This window comes from Catharus ustulatus, chromosome 1, assembly GCF_009819885.2.
Source record: "Catharus ustulatus isolate bCatUst1 chromosome 1, bCatUst1.pri.v2, whole genome shotgun sequence".
NCBI lineage: Eukaryota > Metazoa > Chordata > Aves > Passeriformes > Turdidae > Catharus > Catharus ustulatus.
In genome coordinates this window covers 22,077,445-22,096,716 of record NC_046221.1, presented here as the reverse complement: position 1 = coordinate 22,096,716, position 19,272 = coordinate 22,077,445, and the positions used below count along the sequence as shown (strand labels likewise).

The window sequence follows — 19,272 nt, the reverse complement described above, 5'->3', positions numbered from 1 at the left end:
TACTTGCCCCAGACCAGCCTGCCACACAGACCACAACAGATTACACAAAGAAAACCATTCAATGTTAGATGATTTTTCAGGAAGATTTTGACTGTGTCAGTCTAGTGGGGACACACTTATACCAGGAGAACTTTAATGACAGGAGGGCAAGTCTATACACTAAGGTTCAGCTATAGCTAAGTACGGGCACAGCCTGAGACATTTTTAACTGCATGCACAAAGACAACTTTTTAAGTCTGATGAATAAGAAAAAGATGAGGCCAGAATAAAAGTGACATGCAAATCAAAATTCAGTTGAGGCAGATAAAAGACCATATTCTGCTCCAAATGACTTAACCTTGCCCCAGAAACAGGCAGTGGATAGGACTCCAAGATAGCAACTTAGGCCTACCGTTTTATGATTTTGTCTGCAAGTCACAAATGCAAGCCCATGATCCCACCCACATACCTTTCCACTTATGTACACACATCTGGTGTTTTGCATAGATGTGGGAAAAAATACTTTTGCTTCTCCCTGCATGTGGTGGTGTTTTGGTTGGATTGGATTTTTTTAAACTGAAAAATGGGAATACTTAACTGAATTTGGGGAGAAGTGTGTCAAAGGTGGAGAAATTTACTTTATGAGGCTCAGAGCAAATCCATGAAAAGCTGAGATGGAAAAATCTGGAGGAATATGACAATTACCCTGTTCAGGTGGTCAGTCTGTTTTGGTTCCCTTGGTTTGAGATTATCTTTCTTACTGACTGTCACTATTATTTTAATTTCCTTTTTGAACACTACATTCTGCTTTAGCAGAAACAACCTTTTGTAATATCAACATCTGTTTTAAGTTACATGGAATGGCAATTTAAAGTTAGCAATTTCTCAAATTTAAAACCAACATGTACTTCAGATGTTTATTTTTATACTGCAAAGGCCTGTGTGGGGTTCTTGCCTTCACAGTACTTCTCTGTGAGTAAGTGATGTTGCAAAGCTGCATTTCTGAAGATGTTACACAGATCTTTTTGATCACAAAAATCAGGTCTCATGTATATGGGAAAGACTTCAAAAATTTTTAAAGCAGTATTATTTATACTAGGGCTTTCCTTGGTTCATAAAGAAAATGGAGGTTTAGGTGCAAAGGGCTTTCTCATTGCTGTGAAAAACTACCACCACTCCAAGACAACACAGAAAGGTCTGGACCAGAAGGGTCTATGACCTTCAAATTCCACTTACTAATGAACTGCCACTACAAAGAATCTCTCTGCATGAAGATTTCATTTGTATACATTTCAGTACTTGAGAATGGAAGGTTTTTAGCATGAAAAGCTAGTAGCAATACCTTAAACCCTAACCAAAGAGTATTCCTCAGATCTGCATGTTTCCTCTGCCTCAACCTTCAAGACTGTAATCTGTACTTTGAGACGTAAAACTCACCTGCTAAAACCAAGCACTGCTTCCATCACCTTAAAAATATTGGCTTCTTTTTTAAATATAGAAGTAGTACTCGTTACAAAGTTGGTCTTTTTTGACAATAATCATAGGGGTATACTACTAAAACATTCAAAGTAAGTAATTTGTGAGGGCCAGGGGAGTTGTTTAAAGGTCGTACCTTTTTCTCATCTGTTTACCAAATGTTTTGTGCCCAAGGCCTTTCTGGAAATGAGCATAAGGAGCTATTTAGAATGTGAGAGACCTTATAAGGCTGGGCTTAGCAGGGTGGATCCAGGTGCAACAAATAAATCTTTTTCTACACACACACAAACAAACATATTTTGTAAACCACGCTTTATTACAATACAGAATGAATACAGCATAATGTGTCTGGCAGGAGCAAACAACAGAACAGGAAAACAGCAATGAGTCATACAACATACATAACCCTGCATCTAAAAAACAGGAGCAGAATCAGAGGACAAAGACATTTACACAGTTGAGAGCTATAAAATGGTTATTTTCTGCAGCACTCATTGAGTGCTCAAGCACAAAAAACTCCTGCAAGTAATAAAAAAAAAAACCTAACAAAAAAGCCATATATATCTAAAAATTTTGTTTTCCTGTGGGCAATATTCTAAGGACCTATTTTCAAATGCCAAGAAACACCTTGAAAATAATTTACATGGCAATCCAGTAGAGACTGACTTACAATATTCTGTCTCCTTCTAAAAAAGTGCAGGCCAAAATAGAATGAGATTAAATACTGACCAGCAGCAATAGAGACCATGCAGAATTTAGCAAGTCACTTGACACAGTCATAGTCTCAAGCAGTTGGGCTGCTCATAAATTGCTTAAGTATATAAAACCTAATCTAAAAGCTTGAAGCAAACTTTAAAGTTACCTCAAGAATTAATATACAATGACTGGGAGAAAACAGGTAATAATTAATTAGGCTCCTATTACTATGGGTTAATCTCTCAGATCAAGAGTAGATCTTGCATGCTCTGCTGTGAGATTTTTCCTTTCATTTACTGGAATCCGTTTGAGTATTTCAGCCTGCAGACAAAGAGTAGCAAACAAGATTTTCAAAGATTACAGGAAAACAAAGTAATTCAAGAGTTAATATAAGACTTCATCCAGCAGATACTAATACTTAAGAGGCTTTTTCTATTGGAATAATCTACCACTAATTTAACTAAACTTGACATTACTTGAAAGCATTCAGTTTCTTATTCACAGATGCACAAAGCAGTTTTTTTTTAAAATACTCATTAAAATACATCTGGGATATTCAACAAAAACAAGTTTTGGGTAGTAGACCATACAGTCTACAGCTGGTGTCCCTTAGACAGCAGCGAGACCCGTGTTGGAGTAGAGCAGCAAGCTGTGATTCAGAACACAGTGAAGTGCAATTCTTTGTTCCCCGGCTGCTCCCTACACACTGCACTCGCTGTCACAGTAGCCCAAGCACAGCCACACGCAGAGCACAGAACTACGCTGCAGAGGGCAGCTACAGCCCGGGCACGCACACAAACAAACAGGAGAGGAAACTGAAGTAGGAATACAATCCAAATGCTTTCTGGACAGGTGTTACCTAGCTATCAAACAATCCCAACTAAGATGCCAGGTCGGTTCCTATGAAGTACAATAAGTAACAACTCTCTGCCCTTAGGACTTTACTTTCACATATTTGGGAATCACCAACTGTGACATATTTACGGAAACAAATGTAACAAGGCCCCCAAGATAAAAAACCACTATTTTGCCCCTTTTAATATCCCAGATTTATAATACTGTAATTATTTCTGATGCAATTATTTTAGTGTGCATGCCATTAACTCAGTGACAGAACTGCAAACACCAAAGTTTTTCCCCTTCCTGCCTTCCAGACAAGTCAGCCCTCCGAAGTCTCTTAGATTTCTCTTGCCACATTTAAGATTGTGGTCAACCAAATCCTGGGGGCAGGAGACAACAGAGTATACCCTCAAACATCAGTCCTCTACAGAAAGGTTCTCAAGCAGATCAATCACAAACTCACGAAGAAGACATTTGTGTAGCACTGTATAGATTAACCTAGTTCTATTTTAGGTTACTCCAGCCACTCCTAGCTGCGACAACAAAATGCCTTCTCTGCAATCACGTTTCTCACCCCCCAAAAAACAAAAAAAGAAAAATTAAATTAAATTAAGCCGACTTTTGAAACACATCCCTCCCACTCCCCTGCCCCAAAAGCCTGCAGAGCAAGCCAGAATCTTGGCACCTCGTGCCTGGAAGGAGCCACACTGCAGCCAGCAGCCAGCCCAACACCAGCCGGGTGGCAGGGGCTGCAGCTACGCTGGCGGCCTCTCCCATCAGCTTCCCAGGCAACTGGAAACACCGCCTGATCCTCAGCGTGGGAAGATCTAAGACGCGAGATTAGCGGGGAAGGAACTACAACCAGACAACAGCGTCTGCCCTGGCTACTGCCGAGCTGAAACGCGCTCCGCTCTCCACAGCGTGTGGATCTGGAGGTAACATCTCTTGGAGGACAATGGCTAACGGTGAGGAGGAGTGTCTGCAGGACAGGCTGACACAGACGATGCCCGGACCGGACCCGGCCGGGAGGGAGCGGGCGGTGGGTGTGGATGGGGATGAGCGCGGTACGGCCCGCGGGAGCCGCTCAGCTGGAACCACCCGGAACCACCGGGGGGACACGGGGGCATCTCCCCGCTACAGGGGGCTTCCTGACGGCCAAAAATACCCTGAAACGCCCCCAAGCCCTAAAAGCGCCAACAGAAAGGCAGGATTTACTCTCGCTTACACGATTTCAAGGCCGGTGTCCGGCGGGAAGTGCCAGCCCCGCCGCCCCCTCACCTCGGGGCCTCCCGCCTCTCCCCTCAGGAGCAGAAGGGCGCGGGGCTCCGGGCCGGGCGGCAGGGCCGTCCCACGCCCGCATGCTGCGGCGGCAGGCGGCCCGGGCTGGGGCCGCTCGGCCGCGGGCGGCCCGGCGCAGGCGCCGCGGATGAGCCGAGCCGAGCCGGGCTGGGCCAGGCCGGGCCGCGCAGGCCGCTCGCCAGCGGGCAGGAGTGTCCGCCACACCCGCCCCGCCGAGGGACCACGCCGGGCATCAGGGGAGCCCGGCCCGGGCACCTCCAGCCCGGCCTCTGCCGCGGCGGAGGACACGGAGCTGCCTCCCCAAGCCGTGCCCGCTCCTCAAGCGCGCCCTTACCCCTTGGCGTGCTCAGTCTCCTCCTCATTGTCGCCGTCTATGCCGCAGGTGTCCTGGTCATCCAGCTCCAGGCTCTGCTGGCTGGCCGCGGACTCGCTGTCCTCCGCCATCACGGGGGAAGGAGGGAGGGGAGGGGCGGGGGAGCCTGTGAAAGAACCGGGGCGCACGGGCAGACGCGGTCCGGAGCAGCTCCCTCTAGCTGCGGTCCCTCCCCGCGCCAAAGCCGGGGGACGAGGAGGCGGCGGCCGCCGGGGCTGCCCGGCCGTTCCCGCCACCCCGCGGGGACCGGGGCGGGGCCGTGTGGGGAGCGCTCCGCGCCCCGTCCCGCCCGGCGCTGCCCTGCCCAGCCCGGTACACTCGGGCGGTGCCGCTCCGGGGCCCGGTCCCACACAGGTCCCTCATGCCGACATCCATCCCGCTTCCTCGGCCGTCCACGGCTCGGGGATCCCGTCCGTGGGCGCTGCCCCGCCGCCGCGGGAGACCCGAGCACTGCCCCGGCGTGCCCGTCCCGCGGAGCCCCTTGGGCCGGGCCTACAGCCGCCGGGCCTCCGCAGCATCGATGGGCGCTCTGCCGGCTCCCGTGTTTCCTTCTCACCCCATAAACACTGGGGCGCCCAAGTTATTTTCATAGGTCTCCTTAGAGCTTTAGTAGTGACTCAAGGTTTGCTGCTAGATGTAGACAAAATACCCAGTTGCTTATGGCAACAAACTGGAAGAAAGGAAGAGAGAAAGGCAAATAAATGATTTCAGGTATCTTGCTGCTCCCGCTTCTGTCAGGCACCAAAGAACACAGCAATTTCTTGGGGACCCACCACACCACCATAAATCTCAGCTTTCTGCATCTTTCTCCATTATACCTTCCAGGTTCTGTCTCTCCCCACTTTTCCATAACAGAAGCAGTCATGGGTCTGTCATGGCTACATAAAATTAACCAGTGTTTACAATTCGGAGATGCTTTGAGCCACCTCAAATGCATGTGTGAGCCTAGATTCAGATGCACAAATAGACTTTGCCATTGCTGTGTTTGACTTTTTCCTATCTGACTGTCAAAAGAAGCTCCAGGACTTAAAATGAAGCTCTATGAACAAAATCTGCTGCTGGTGGAGGCTGCTGAGGCCACCAGGGCAATCCCAGCACCGTGGCTGATGGGCACTCATAACACTTGCTGTTTTCCCAAAGCTTTTGTATTTCTACAAACTCCATGCTAGAAAACCTGGAATTGAATTGTAATGATTTATATCCAGGAAAACAAATAAAGAGCAACTTGTGTTAAGTATTTGAAGTGTCGCGATTTCCAGGGTCATATCAAGCTTTCTGAATGAGATCCAGAATTTCTGAGTGGTTGGTTTGGCCGTGCTGCCAAACACCACATTAAAACATAAGAATAGGTTGCAACAGTTGTAATTTCTCTATCTTTGCACCCTTGAAAGCAATTTAATGTGAGGAAGCCTTTGCTTCTGCCCTACTTGATGTAAGGTTTGATCTGGATTACCTTTTTCCATTTTTTATTTGAATGTGGCATCATACTGTGCTCTGTCGTGTGTTGCAGGTGACATGTCAAGTGAAAGGTCTCACTGGCCAAGCAGAAGAAAGCTACATGTCCTTCCAGCTATCAAACACTGATCGTTTGTGTACTGAACACCAGCCTGGGGCCGCCCTTTGTCCCACTGCACTTGGTCCTTTACAACTTGTGAGTTGCCACAGGAACTTGTGATGAAATCTGTAATTTACACTTGGCCAAGTATGACCTCCTGGTGTCAAGCCTGTAGTAGTTTAGAGGGAAAATGTTGCTATCATGCCACTACACTTTAGGAGTAAAATGACCTTTAGGAGTAAAACTTCATTCAGTTGTAGTGCACAGGAGAGAAAGGACATCTCAAAACAAAGGCACAATACCCAATAGTTTTCAATAACAAAAAGCCATTGTGAAGTTGTTCTGTAGCCTGGAGAAAAGTTAATCCAATGATTATGAATGATTTTTTCTCCCTCATAATACTGTGTAAGAGAAAGTGAAGAACAGTATGTTAATGACTAAACAGCTCTATTGAATCACTGTGTTGGAGAAGCTGTAGATTTCACTGTCTTCTTTGCTTTACCACAGTTTTCCTCACTTCATTGAGACAAATGGAGTACAGGAAGCCAATTGAAGAGGCAATATGAATTTCTCCCAGCAAGCTACCCTGCTAGGCATTCTCCTTGGAAGGGGGACTACAGCTGCAGAATGGCTGCTATTCTGTACTTCATAGCATGTGTGAAGTGAAGAACAACCTTAAGCATAGTGCAGTTGATATCCTGAGATTATTATCCAGGATCAACCATTGCAAGGTCAAATGACAGCACTGGATTGTAATTTGCATTTCATGAAGATGCAACTTTTGCTTGTACCACAAGTAGAGAAGTTCACCAGAAGTGAGAGTTAAGCACCTGTCTTGTACTGTGGATTTCTGAGGTAGCTTTGCATTTCTGAAATTACAAGACATATTCCCAGTGGATTTAAATTCACTCTCCAGACACTGCTCAACAGTTACACTACTTGATAGATGCTGGCTATCACATGTATAGTCGTCTTCCAAAAATAGAGCAGCAAGGTGAAAACACATACCTCTGAATTTCAGAACCCCAGATTCTCAGCCACAGAGAGTTATTGGAGTGTGTAACATTAGTACAGCAAGCAACAAACATGGCACCTGCTGTGCCCGAAAAAGCTCCCTGTGGGCATCTGTACTTCCAAGATCTCTGTTGTTGCATGTGTGCATATCCAGGAGCACCCCAAAATTCTGCACGCCAGTACTGCAGTCACAACCCACACACTCACACCAGTCTAAGCAGACCATAAAAACCCATAAGTTAACCAGATAAAGAGCTTGTCTTTGTGAAGGTGCAAACTTACTGTTTTTAATTTATAAAAAAGACCTCTTCCTTAGATGTACAGGGAGGATAAAAGCAAAAGCCTTTTATTTTATGAAGATTGAAAAGAAGAAAGCACAGCCATTTTGCACAAAAGCTAAAAATTATTAACAAAGGAAAATAGACTACCTTTGCAGGAGATACACTTCACTTAATACTAAATGGCATATCATGAAATCAATTAAAATACTTCCAGCATGTCATGAATTATTCATCAGTTGGTTATTTTCATAGTTCTTAGAGCTTAGTAGTGACTCAAGGTTTGCTGCTAGATGTAGACAAAATACCCAGTTGCTTATGGCAACAAACTGGAAGAAAGGAAGAGAGAAAGGCAAATAAATGACTTCAGGTGTAGCTCTGCCTTGCTGCTCCCACTGCTGTCAGGCACCAGAGAACACAGCAGTTTCCTGGGGACCCACCACACCACCATAAATCTCAGCTTTCTGCATCTTTCTCCATTATACCTTCCAGGTTCTGTCTCTCCCCAGTTTTCCGTGACAGAAGCAGTCATGGGTCTTTCATGGCTACACAAAATTAACCAGTGTTTACAATTCAGAGATGCTTTGAGCCACCTCAAATGCATATATGAGCATAGGTTCAGATGCACAAATAGACTTTGCCATTGCTGTGTTTGACTTTTTCTTAGCTGACTGCCAGAGGAAACTCTGAGACTTAAACTGAAATCCTAAAAGTACTCAAATACTTTGGGCACCTTGGTGGCCAGTGTGAGTTCACAAGAACCCCCAGGTTACTGAGGGAGGAGCCATCTAAGCTTGGCAGTAAGAAATACTGGGGATTGGGAAGCCTAAATTCCCAGGACTGTACAGGGACTGGATGAACCATTGGGTGAGACTGTGCAGTACGTGGCCAGGATTGTACCATGCTTCTCCTTGCTCCTCTGTGACTGAATAAAGTCAGCCAGGCACAGATACTGTTTCCCTCAAGCAGCCAGGCATAACCCAGACTTGTTTACCTGCCTAGCAACACATATTAATTACATCCCAGTGAGCTGGTGATATATAATCCAGCACTCAGGCTATTGGCATCATCTGGTTAGTCTATGAGTTCTGAATATTAAGCACTGCAGAAGAAAAGTATCTAAAATTTTCATGCAGTCATAGGACTGCTCCTACCTTTACACACCACAGTGAAATATTCATGGCATTTATAATTTAAAATGGACTTGGATTTCAAGTAACAACTCAGTGTAAACATTTTTAATCTTGTAACTTGAAAGCAAAATGGGTCCAATTTGAAAATTAGCTAATATTTTAGTGTTTCCCCTATTTTTATAATTAGCATTAAAAAAGTTATTGAGCAAACAAATATATTTAGACTTTATTCAAGTGTCTACTAGTACTACCTCACATTGGTTTTTTTCTAATTGGCTGCTCTTTATGGTGAAAACTTAAAATATTATGTTCCTCAATTCTGAATGAGAGGCAATGATAAAATAAAAAGATTGAGAATAAACAGAACAAATGCACCGAAACACTTCTGCATAGTTGTTACAGTTAACAACAGCAGAAGTAGAAATGGTTGGGGAAGGAAATGAGTTTGTTATCCTTCATGTTACACATCTGTATCCATGTGAGATCACACCTCTGGTCTTTATGGTTTGTCTCACCCAATCTACCTCTTTTTAACCCTCCCTGCATACCTTGCTTGGGGAGCTGCAGCCTTGCCTGTTCCCACAGCTCACTTGCTGATGGCCTGTATTGGCTGAAGTGGACAAACTGTGGGCAAGCACTCTCAAAGTATCCCATTCTTTCTGTGGCATTCTCATTCAACCTTTATTTTATTCCATTTTCAAATACAGCTCATATCCTAACCTCTTCTATTTTACAGCTTATCTTTGCACAGAATCATCTACTTCTCCATGCTGGTGCCTACACTGGCAAGGGCCGTGGGCTATACAGCACTGAAAAGAGTTAGGCATTTACACACATAGTGAAAACATATCAGAGCATTGAAAAAATGTGTATGATAAACACAAACCTTTGTGCTTAAAGGTGTAAGTGATAAGGATATAAAGACTTTCATCTTGGTATTATTGCTAGTAGAGATTTCAGTTTAACAAAGCATCTGTTTTTGATGATTGTTGGAAGCAGGATACAAGACTTGCATCAAATACAGGTTCAAACTGGTTCCAGCGCTGCTCAGTTCCTCAGCTCCTAGGGTCATTAGCCCCAAAAGGTAAAATGTATTTAATAATCAGTGCCAGCAATTAAATAATTATTACAAATATATATACATATTTTGCATTTTATGTCCATTTTTATTCTGAGACCCTTCTCAAACTATGTATGTGAATGAGAATTAGTGGTGACAGATTTTTTGATAAAGAGTGTTGACACAGGTACTGCAGGAGCTCTAACTGATACTCAGCAATTACTTCTGCCCATCCAATCTCTAAATCAATCCAATTTACTCCCCTCAGCTCTGCAATCAGTTCTCCTACTAGCCTTTTACACTTCCTCCTATCAATGTGCCTGCTGTTTCCTTCTCTTTGCAGGGAGGCTGCAGATACAGCCAAGCAGCTTTATTTCCTTCATTCTGGAAGAAGGGAGCAATAGATACATGAATTATTCTTTATCTCTTGACCATTTCAGTAGTTTTTCCAAACTTAAAGTTTATTTAGAGTTTTCTTTTTGTCTGTTTCAGATAGTCCTTTACTTACAAAGAAAAAAGAATTCTTTCCTGTGACAGATGTACCTTCTGGGTGGTTAGAAACAGATTAACAGCATGGTTCAGGATGCACACCTTTGGCATGGAGAACTACACTGAACTAAGAAGTGTCTCATAGACATAGTGTCTTCTCTATGAAGATAATGGAAAATCAGACTCTATTATAATGCTTCAATTTCTATGCAGAGTTTTTTTACATTTTACTGGAGGATTTGACCCTTCAGAATTTTACAACTTTGCAAAAAAGAAAAGACTGTTAAGTGTGCAACAACTGTAGAGTAACTTACTTGAAATACAGATACTAGACAAGCTTTAATCACAAAATTTATACATCAGGTCTAGGCTAGAAGGCAAGTGTGAATAAATCCTGTGGAAGTTGGAGGTACAGCAGAAACTCAGCATCAAGCAGGGTTTTGACCCTGCAATGTCAGACCACAAAGACAATTAAGTTAATTAATACAAGACTTTATGGACTGTCATGCTGGTTCTTCCAGTCACTCTGGGCAAGCGACCTTCACTTCACCATTGCTTGATGTTGAAATGCTGAAACCAGTATTTAAGCCAGCTTTTATATTAAGGGCACTTATATACCTACATGTGAATGTGCATCCATGCACGTGTGCGTGTACACACACACATACACACACACACACACTTGTGTCAGTATACCTTCAAGGATTTCAAGGAATGAAAGACCAATCCAGCTGTCGAGACAAATACATTTCTCATGGCTATCATGTTTTGCTCATCTTATTTTTATTGTGTTACTTAATGCAGGATTGCAAGGTGTTAAATACAAGTTAGAGCAAATGGCATAGACAGAAAAAAGCTTGCCCTTGCCAACACCTACCTAAAAGTAGCTTTACTGAAAAGTCTAAACTTAGGGTGTCACACTGTATGTTCCATTGATGTGTGGCCTCACAGCATGGCACAAAACTGAAAGTGGAATTAGGGAGTTTGGTTTATTGAAGAGGCATTCCTTGAAGAGAGAAGAGAGAGAAGCCAAGGCCTATAGCTTCTCTCATGTCCTAGCTCTTTTAATTTCTTACAACCACTAAATCAGCAAAACCCTTTAAAAAACAGTATTTGTAACAGGACCAGTTTAAATAAGTTCTTTCAGTTTTGATGCCCAACGTCTCTTGCAGCAGGACCAGCCATTCCTTTGAAAGAGGGATTTCTCATCTAACGGCATTATTTTAATCACCATTTCCTCCCTTTATAATACAAGACTGTCAGGAGCATTCCTCACTTGGGTTTATTGAGGAGGCTGTCTTTCTAGTCATGTGAACACGAAGTCCTTCTCTACAGAATTACAAAAATAACCTGTAAACAAGTATTTCATTTGTACCTCCCTGTTGTCATCACATTTTCCTTCCCCGTGGCAGTAAGGCAGAATAGCTATTTAATGATCAAACAAACTGGCACTGTTCATTACTAGAAGAAAAGCACATCAATAAAACAAGAAATACTTCAGTTAAGTGTTAATAGACCGGGTGCCACAGTTTGCAAAGTAATTATCTGTGGATACCAGAGGATTACATCTGAAAAGGACTAGATACCCTTTCTGTTATTACTGACAAATAGAAGACAGTACCTGGTCTGAATTTAACAGTTGGAATTACATGAGTAAATCTGATTAAAAATGCTCCTCTATTCTGAAAATTGCACTTGACAGCTGCCTATTTATTCACCTGAAGTTCCAATTCCAACTGTTTTGGAATGGAAATGAAAATAGTAGATATGATGAAAATTCAGTATAGGTATGGATCTATCATGGCATATGATATAGCATAATATTATATATATTATAAATCATGTGTGAGCATGTATATATATATACACACACACACACACAATAATGGTAAGGTTAGCATTATGAATAAGGTTAGTGTTGAACGTGACAGTTTATCTGTCTGTAAGCAGAGGAACAGGGAAAGAATAATTGAGTTGCTTCTATTTTTCTCAACTTTGGAAACAGTAGCTAAATTTTTATTTATTTTAATCTAAACCCAAGGTGCTCTTCACAAGGCAGAATACAGAGCCATCAGTGATGATGCATTTTGATTTGAATGGAGATGTCATAAGCTGAATACTCCCCCAGCAAACAGGCTGGGCAAGGTCTCTCAGCTGACAGGGATCTCTGCACTTGGACCGACAGCAGGCTCAGGAAACAACTGATGATCCTGTGCCAGCTGCCTGCTGGCGTTACTGAGTTGTTAACTGTGCTTATATTGAAATGATAAACTGCTTCACACACAGCACGTGTGGAGAAGCAGTTCACCGCCAGGTGGCAGATACCACAACTTGAATTTCAAATGCTAAAGAGACCAAAGGGCAGCACTGATTCAGAAAACCCCTAACTGATGCACATGCATTTTAGAAAGGTAAACAGACACTCTTCTCCTTTTACCAAGTCCAAGGATGCACTGCATGGACCCTACCATGCTCCAAGTTACAGACTATTGATAGCTGATTACTGTGCTATAATAAATTTTAATTCCCAGACGAATGCTTGTTAAGAAAAAAAAAGCCTTTTTGGTTCACTACCTTCCTAGAGTAAGAGCAAGTATCTCATCCAACACTTGCTCATTTATACCTGTACTGCTCTATAGGCTAAACTTTACATACAACATTGGATTTCTTACCAATTTCAAACATATTGGTTCAGAATAGTGAGATAAAATTGGTCCCTGAGAGCATTCATGGATAGAACGAAGGGCAGAAAATGAAAATATTAAGATTTTTCAAGAGTGCTTAATTCACTCTACTAAAGCTACTCAGTCCTCCCTGTAACAAAAGCCATATTAACAATTTCCAAATGCTGGGCCTTCCTTTGTAATCTGTTCATCTCAGATCAGTACCACAAGTTAGTATAATTTGTCTAACATGTTAGATTGCAAATGCTCTGAGGCAGTAACCAGTTTTTGTCCCTGTATTTGCAGAAGGTTTAGCATGCTGGTACCCTGACAAAGGACTTAATCGAATAATAATAGGTCATTATCACAGCAAGTCAAGGTGCTTTACAGATAGTTTAATAAGGTTTGAGAAGCAAGTGTTTGAGCAGGAACAAAGTGGGAGCTGGGGGACAACCATGAAGTGAATGGACACTTAGTGAGTGTATTAACTCCCAACAGTGCTAACATTTCAGAGAATCTGTAATATAAATGAACCTCAATTTGAAGATTTGTTTCTAGTATTTTTTTAAGCCAAAACTTGCATTTTTTCCCCTCCTAGTATCTGCCATCATAAAACAATTGCTTTTCTAGGTTTTCTTCTACATGGACTTGGAGCTGCTGATGCCAAGACTTGAGTTATACTTTGTTCTCTGTGTTTTATGAGCTTTATTGGTACTCACTTCACTGTGCAACTGCAAATATACAAGCAAGAAAATTTCTTTGCATTTTACTGATGTATATTTCTCAGTAAGTTTTTGAAAATTAAAACATGGGATTTATCACTGGACTTTCAGATTAGGCACGGCATACTCTAATCTTAACCTGTTACCTGATCTGTGACAACTCTGTTCCAGTTTTATTTAGCAGATTGCCCAGGTGTGGATGTAGAGAAATACATTTAATAAACCATATATTTTGCAAAATTAAACTATCACACAAATTTAAAAAATGCTATTTTAAAGAAGATTTGAAACATACCCACATTGTGTTTGTTCAAGTGTATTTGCTGTATAAAGACCACAAATCATCAAATGAAGTGTTTTGAACACAAAACCAACACAATTAAAGAAACAAACCACTGTAATTTAATAGCAACAATCTCACTTTACAAGATAGCAACGATGGAAATTTTGCAAAGGAATGTGAAAAAAAGAATAGAATTAAAAATGACAGATTTAAGACAACAGAAAACTTGAAATTAAATAGCACAATAATTCTAGTATGCGTAAATTTTATTCAGAATGTTTACTTATGCAGCATTCTGATTAGTAAGTGACACTGTATTACCAGCACTTACTAACATCTGATAAATACTATGCCCTTAAAGTAGTGCTTTTCTGTTCAGTGACCTTGCACAAACTGACAATAAGTAACCCAGAGCCCAAAACCAGTTCACAGGCCGTCAATACAAAATTCCTAAACAGAATGGAAAGGACCTGGCACATACACAATGAGTAAAATGTAATTTAGTGCTAATATGGTGATTTCAATATTCAATGCACTCCACAATATTTTAGATTCCTTTTACAACATATACCACTTTCAAACATGAACAAAGCAAAAGGTGATCTGGCTTTGTGAATGGAAAGGAGCATTGAGCTGGGAACTAGGAAATCAGGATTCAACTCCTGGCTTGAGATCAATTTCCCAGGTAAGACTTGCTTTCTATGAAAACCTTGAAATTTACTGAAAATAAAGAAATGAATGTTGAGTTGGGGCTTATTATTACAAATTAAGTAGGAACTATATAGCACTTAAATAACTTTGCAGATTACTCATTAACTTTAGTAAGCATGACTGCTGCTAATCTGCATAAAAATAACTGAATGAAACATGATAAACTGAATGTATATGAAGGATTCCACAAAAGTGGAAGTCACATACTTCCTCTTCTTTGAACCCAATTCATGAAGAAGTGAGAGGAGTGCAGTAAGTGTGAGTACCCACAGAAATCACAGAAAGAAAACTGGCCCAGAGGAAGTGTGACTCCACAGGGAATTTTGGTGATACCAGGATTTAATTTCCAATGTCTTCAGTGATACTTAAGCAAATCATTACGTATTTATCAAGATACAGAGGATACTTTTCTGAAAAGGGGTCTAAATTTCAGTATTGACTTAAGCTCATGAGAACTGTAAAAGAAAGTAAGTCACATGAGCATAAATATGCACAGAAAATAAAACCAAAGTATTTTTCTTTTTAAATAACATAAAATAATGTGATAACCACTAACAGAGGAAAAAATCCACAAAGATACTTTTTGCAGTTTATTTTCAATTATAATTTTTGGATAACCAAGTAGCTCTATATGGAAAAAGCACAGAAGAGTAATTCTGGCACTTTTGGATAGTATATTTATTTTTCCCCCAAATTTTTCTAGACACATTCAGTCCACTTGCTCGGTCGATAGTTCATTTTATATGAGCATGATTAGCTCATGTGATTCCAGAGGAAACCAACAATATATACAGTCAATGAAACTATCTTCTTGGCTACTCTGGGCCCTTTAAAATGTCTTCTAAGTCTATCCTGGCTAAACAGAATCCACAATATACATGATAGCTACAGAATACACTGTATTGAAATGAGAAATGCTCAGCACAAAATGGGACTCTTGGCATGCAGCTTAAAGTAAAAGGTAGAAGTTCAGAAGTTTATAAAATCTCAAATGGGGTCAATTAAAAGGACTTAGCAAAAGAAGGGACTGTTCATTGTTACTGTAAAAAAGGCACTTTGAGAAAATGGTACCAGAATTGGAGGAATCTTAGTTGACACAAAGTTCAGTTTGGTTTCATAAAAAGGCTTCAATGCTAAGGGATGCTACTCAAGTTTCCTGCAGTTGTACATTAAAATAAATTGCTGAGTAGTTTATAATAAAGGACATAAAATGTTTACAACCAACTTGTAAAATTAAGAAAAGCATAGTATAAGCAAAATATTACTAAAAGCAGCAATGCATAGCCTTTCATTGAGATAATGCACAATTTTGGACACCATGTGTCAAACTCCTGTTTTTAAGATACTTTCAGTAGCATTATCAACATAAAATTGGCCTACAAAACAAAAGCTTTACCAGCTCCCATTCATAAGGAGATTGAGGTCATAAACCAACCAAAACAATTTGTCAGTATTTTCAACATCCTGGATGACCAATATCAAGTATATGGAATAACAATCACACTCTTTGTTCAGCTACCTCACTGGAGGCAGCTTTAAATCAGAGGAATGATTTTAATTCTTTTCTAACATTTACACAGTAATGCATTTAAGTTCTTTCAAATGTTGCTCACCACAGTTTGTTTTTCTCTTTTCTCTCCACAACATAAAAAAAAAAGAAGAAAAAAAGAAAAAAATATCAAGCACTTCCACAGAAAGGATATTTGGCAATTTTATACTCCACTGAAGGGTGGATTTTCACAATAGCTCACTTTAGATTGAAAGTCATTAGTGGTCTTTCCTCTCGTTTCTGCCAAGGACTCTTCTTATCTTCACCTTGGTCATCTTCCTCATCCTCCTCATCTTCATCATCATCATCTTGAATGGATGTTCCATGTTCAGGACTAGTTAATGGCTCTGGTTTGGTATCCACAGTTCTGGTTTCCTCCTGCAGGCTGGGCAGCTGCACACCACTTCTCTTACTGGTGCCTTCTAGGAGGCATCGCAGAGCATTGTCCTCGGGGCTACAAACTGCTGTTCCACACTCGCTGCCACTTTGGTCCATATCATCCAAGTACACAAGCTGTGTGTAAGCTGTGCTATCTGAAACCTTCCTCTCTCTCTGCTGGTGCTCCTGCACTGGGGGGTGACTCTGTGGTGCAGACAGATGATCTCCTCTTCCCTTTCGGGCAGATTTCGGTTCATTCATGTCAACACCAGAGTCCAAACTGGCATCGTTACTCCCGTTCCTACCAGCTCTTTGGAGATCAATGTATGAATGTCTAACGTGAGCATTTGAACGCCCATCTAGCGAAACAAACCATGCTCGAGGATGAGGCAATGGCTTTCCACCTCCTAATTCCATCAAAGCCTTTTCTGTAAGAAGCTGCACTTCGCTATTCATCTGAGCCAGGGATGCATCGTTAAGAGAGGCAGGAATGGAAATAGATTCAGACATGGAAGCGTTTTGCTGACTCCACTCAGCTGCACCTGCATCTTGCAAATGTTGCTGAGATATTGCTTGGGATGCCAGCTGCTGGGGCTGCAGCTGCTGGGCAGGGTGTGGGAAAAGCCGTGTGTGAGGGTTAGGAAGCTCAGCCTGAAGTCTTTCTATGTCAATCTGCTGGTCAGCTGGGACAACCAGGGGCTGGCTAACAAAAGAGTGTTCTCCAGGCAGCTTCATGTAATGCCCTGGGATGACCAGTGCAGGCAAAACCTTTCTGTAAACACTGTCATTGACTTGGTCAACAGAATTGCAGCAGATTAACTGACCTGGTCGAGGGAAGGATGTAGGTCTTTCAAGGTGATCAACTGAACGAGACATCATACAATCAGTAGGTCTGCAGTCCAGCAGCTCTTTTTCAGGGGCTGAAGGCGTGGGGTATATTTGTTCCTGAATATTGTATTTACTTCCAGTAGCAATATGGTTCATAGATACTTGAATTTCTCTCTCTTGCTTTTCAAATAAAGGCTGAGACAGCATGGCATTGTAACTTCTCCTGTACTCGTCTTTGATAGGGGACTCATAGCCTTCAGCTGTTTCTGTAGATTTTCTTGTCTTTAGAGGAAAACTATCTGCTGACTTGTGGTAGTCTTTTCTTAGAGACCCACTGGGAGTCAGGTCATCCAAGGAAATTCTGCTCTTGTCTTTCTCTTTGTCAGAGAGCAATTCTTCTCTGGAGCTAAATTCCTGGGAAGTACTGAAGGAGTGTTTGAGCATAGGTGTATGCATATCTGCTTCTCCAGTAGGTGATACCATCTCCATGTGGACAGCACTGATTAATTCTTTTGCCCCTGAGTTTTCAGCGTGTCCATTGCTCGCAACGGACAATCCACCTGGAAATTCTGACTCACGACGTGAAAATATTAAATTTATATGGGACATTGAGGTTGCTTGATCCTTCTTAGAAGTGTCCAGTGCTGTCGAAAGCTGCAGTTTCTTATGATGTTGACGTGGTCTGAGACATTTTCTTCTATAAAAGCCAGTAACAAAAGAAGTTATACATTTATGACTGTTGTAACAGAAACAAGAAAAGCAAGTGTGTCTTAACAGAAGATTTTTAAGCAGTGATTAGTATTAGGGGAATTGAACTTTTACTACATAATCTAAAAATTAAAAGCTTATCCCAGCAGCAAAGATAAAATTAAAGAATAACTAATGTCATTTGGGAAATATCTCAAGTATCAATTACAAACTGGAGTAAATGTCTAGAGAAGGCAAGTATAAAATCACTCATTATTGTAGGCATTTGCTGATAATTTAATATTCATTTTAATACAGTGCCAGTGGAAAGATCATTTGCAAATGCGTAACAGGTACAGAGATCTTGAACCTATGCCCATGTTTGATAGGATGTTATATGGAGAACACAGGTACAGATGTGTGTGATTCACTCAACTACCATCTTCCCAAAGGCAGGGATTTATATGCTGCATGTAACCATGATCACAGGAAATGTGATCTCACTGTTTCTTTCTTTTTCAAGCATTTGTTTGCCTTTTTTTCCCCAAAGGAAAAATGTTTCAATATAAATTTTTTTAATTTCATAAACTCAAAAAAACTTGTCTTTTCCACATGAACTAAGTAACCAGAATGGTGAATCTTACCTGCAATAATACAAAAGCAGACACAGCAAGACTAGAAGTATGAGAGCCATCCCTCCTAAAATTGCCAAAAGAAACATTGTGTGATAGCTGGTAATGTCGTGTGTTACAACAGGACCTGGAAGACCAGAAAAGAGAATTTAGACCTGCAATAATCTGAAAATAGGAAGAAGAACAGCAGTTGAAGAAGGAGAGGCACACCTTCCCTTATTATGAGGGTGCTAAGCAACACTGCTGCTCATATGCCTGTGCCTACTGAGCAGACTATCTCTGGAAAGGGAAGCAAGTTGTGAAGAAAGCATGTGCTGGTTTTCATGGCTGCAAGTCCAGCTAGCTATTATGTGGAAGAGCAGTTAGTTTCAATGGGAGCATGCATCAGTGAACGCTGCTTTCCAGATCCTAATGCTGACACCGTGTGCCAAAGCTCTCCCCACTGGAGAAAATCCATCCATGAGCATCTCCCAGCACTGTAATGCACAAAGCAACACCGTGGGCAACAACTGCTCTTTAACATCTGTGGCTCCTCACACCAAACAGTTCAGACACTGCAGTACAGGATTTGCAGGAGGATGTGTTAGTGCCCTGAAGTCTAGATCGAGCCAAGCCAAGCAGATCTTC

General features: G+C 41.6%; 2 protein-coding genes and 1 long non-coding RNA gene across 3 annotated transcripts in view; 1 reads left to right on the top strand and 2 right to left on the bottom strand.

Annotated features, from left to right (window-relative positions):
- The window catches only part of NMT2 (N-myristoyltransferase 2), a 36,320-nt gene extending 31,476 nt beyond the window's left edge, over window positions 1–4,844 (bottom strand). Inside the window, exon 1 of the mRNA XM_033078879.2 lies at window positions 4,625–4,844. Coding sequence (XP_032934770.1) covers window positions 4,625–4,734 — 110 coding nt within the window. The 5' untranslated portion in view covers window positions 4,735–4,844. The remainder of the gene's footprint in view (window positions 1–4,624) is intronic.
- LOC117006457 lies at window positions 2,770–14,253 on the top strand. Its single transcript, XR_004419986.2, has 2 exons — window positions 2,770–3,926; window positions 6,174–14,253. It is a non-coding gene; the product is annotated as an uncharacterized LOC117006457 (long non-coding RNA).
- LOC117006416 (protein FAM171A1-like) overlaps window positions 13,957–19,272 on the bottom strand; it is a 96,262-nt gene continuing 90,946 nt past the window's right edge. Inside the window, exons 7-8 of the mRNA XM_033078867.2 lie at window positions 18,658–18,772; window positions 13,957–18,023 (exon numbers count right to left, since the gene is read on the bottom strand). Of these exons, the coding sequence (XP_032934758.1) occupies window positions 16,319–18,023; window positions 18,658–18,772 (1,820 nt within the window). The 3' untranslated portion in view covers window positions 13,957–16,318. The remainder of the gene's footprint in view (window positions 18,024–18,657; window positions 18,773–19,272) is intronic.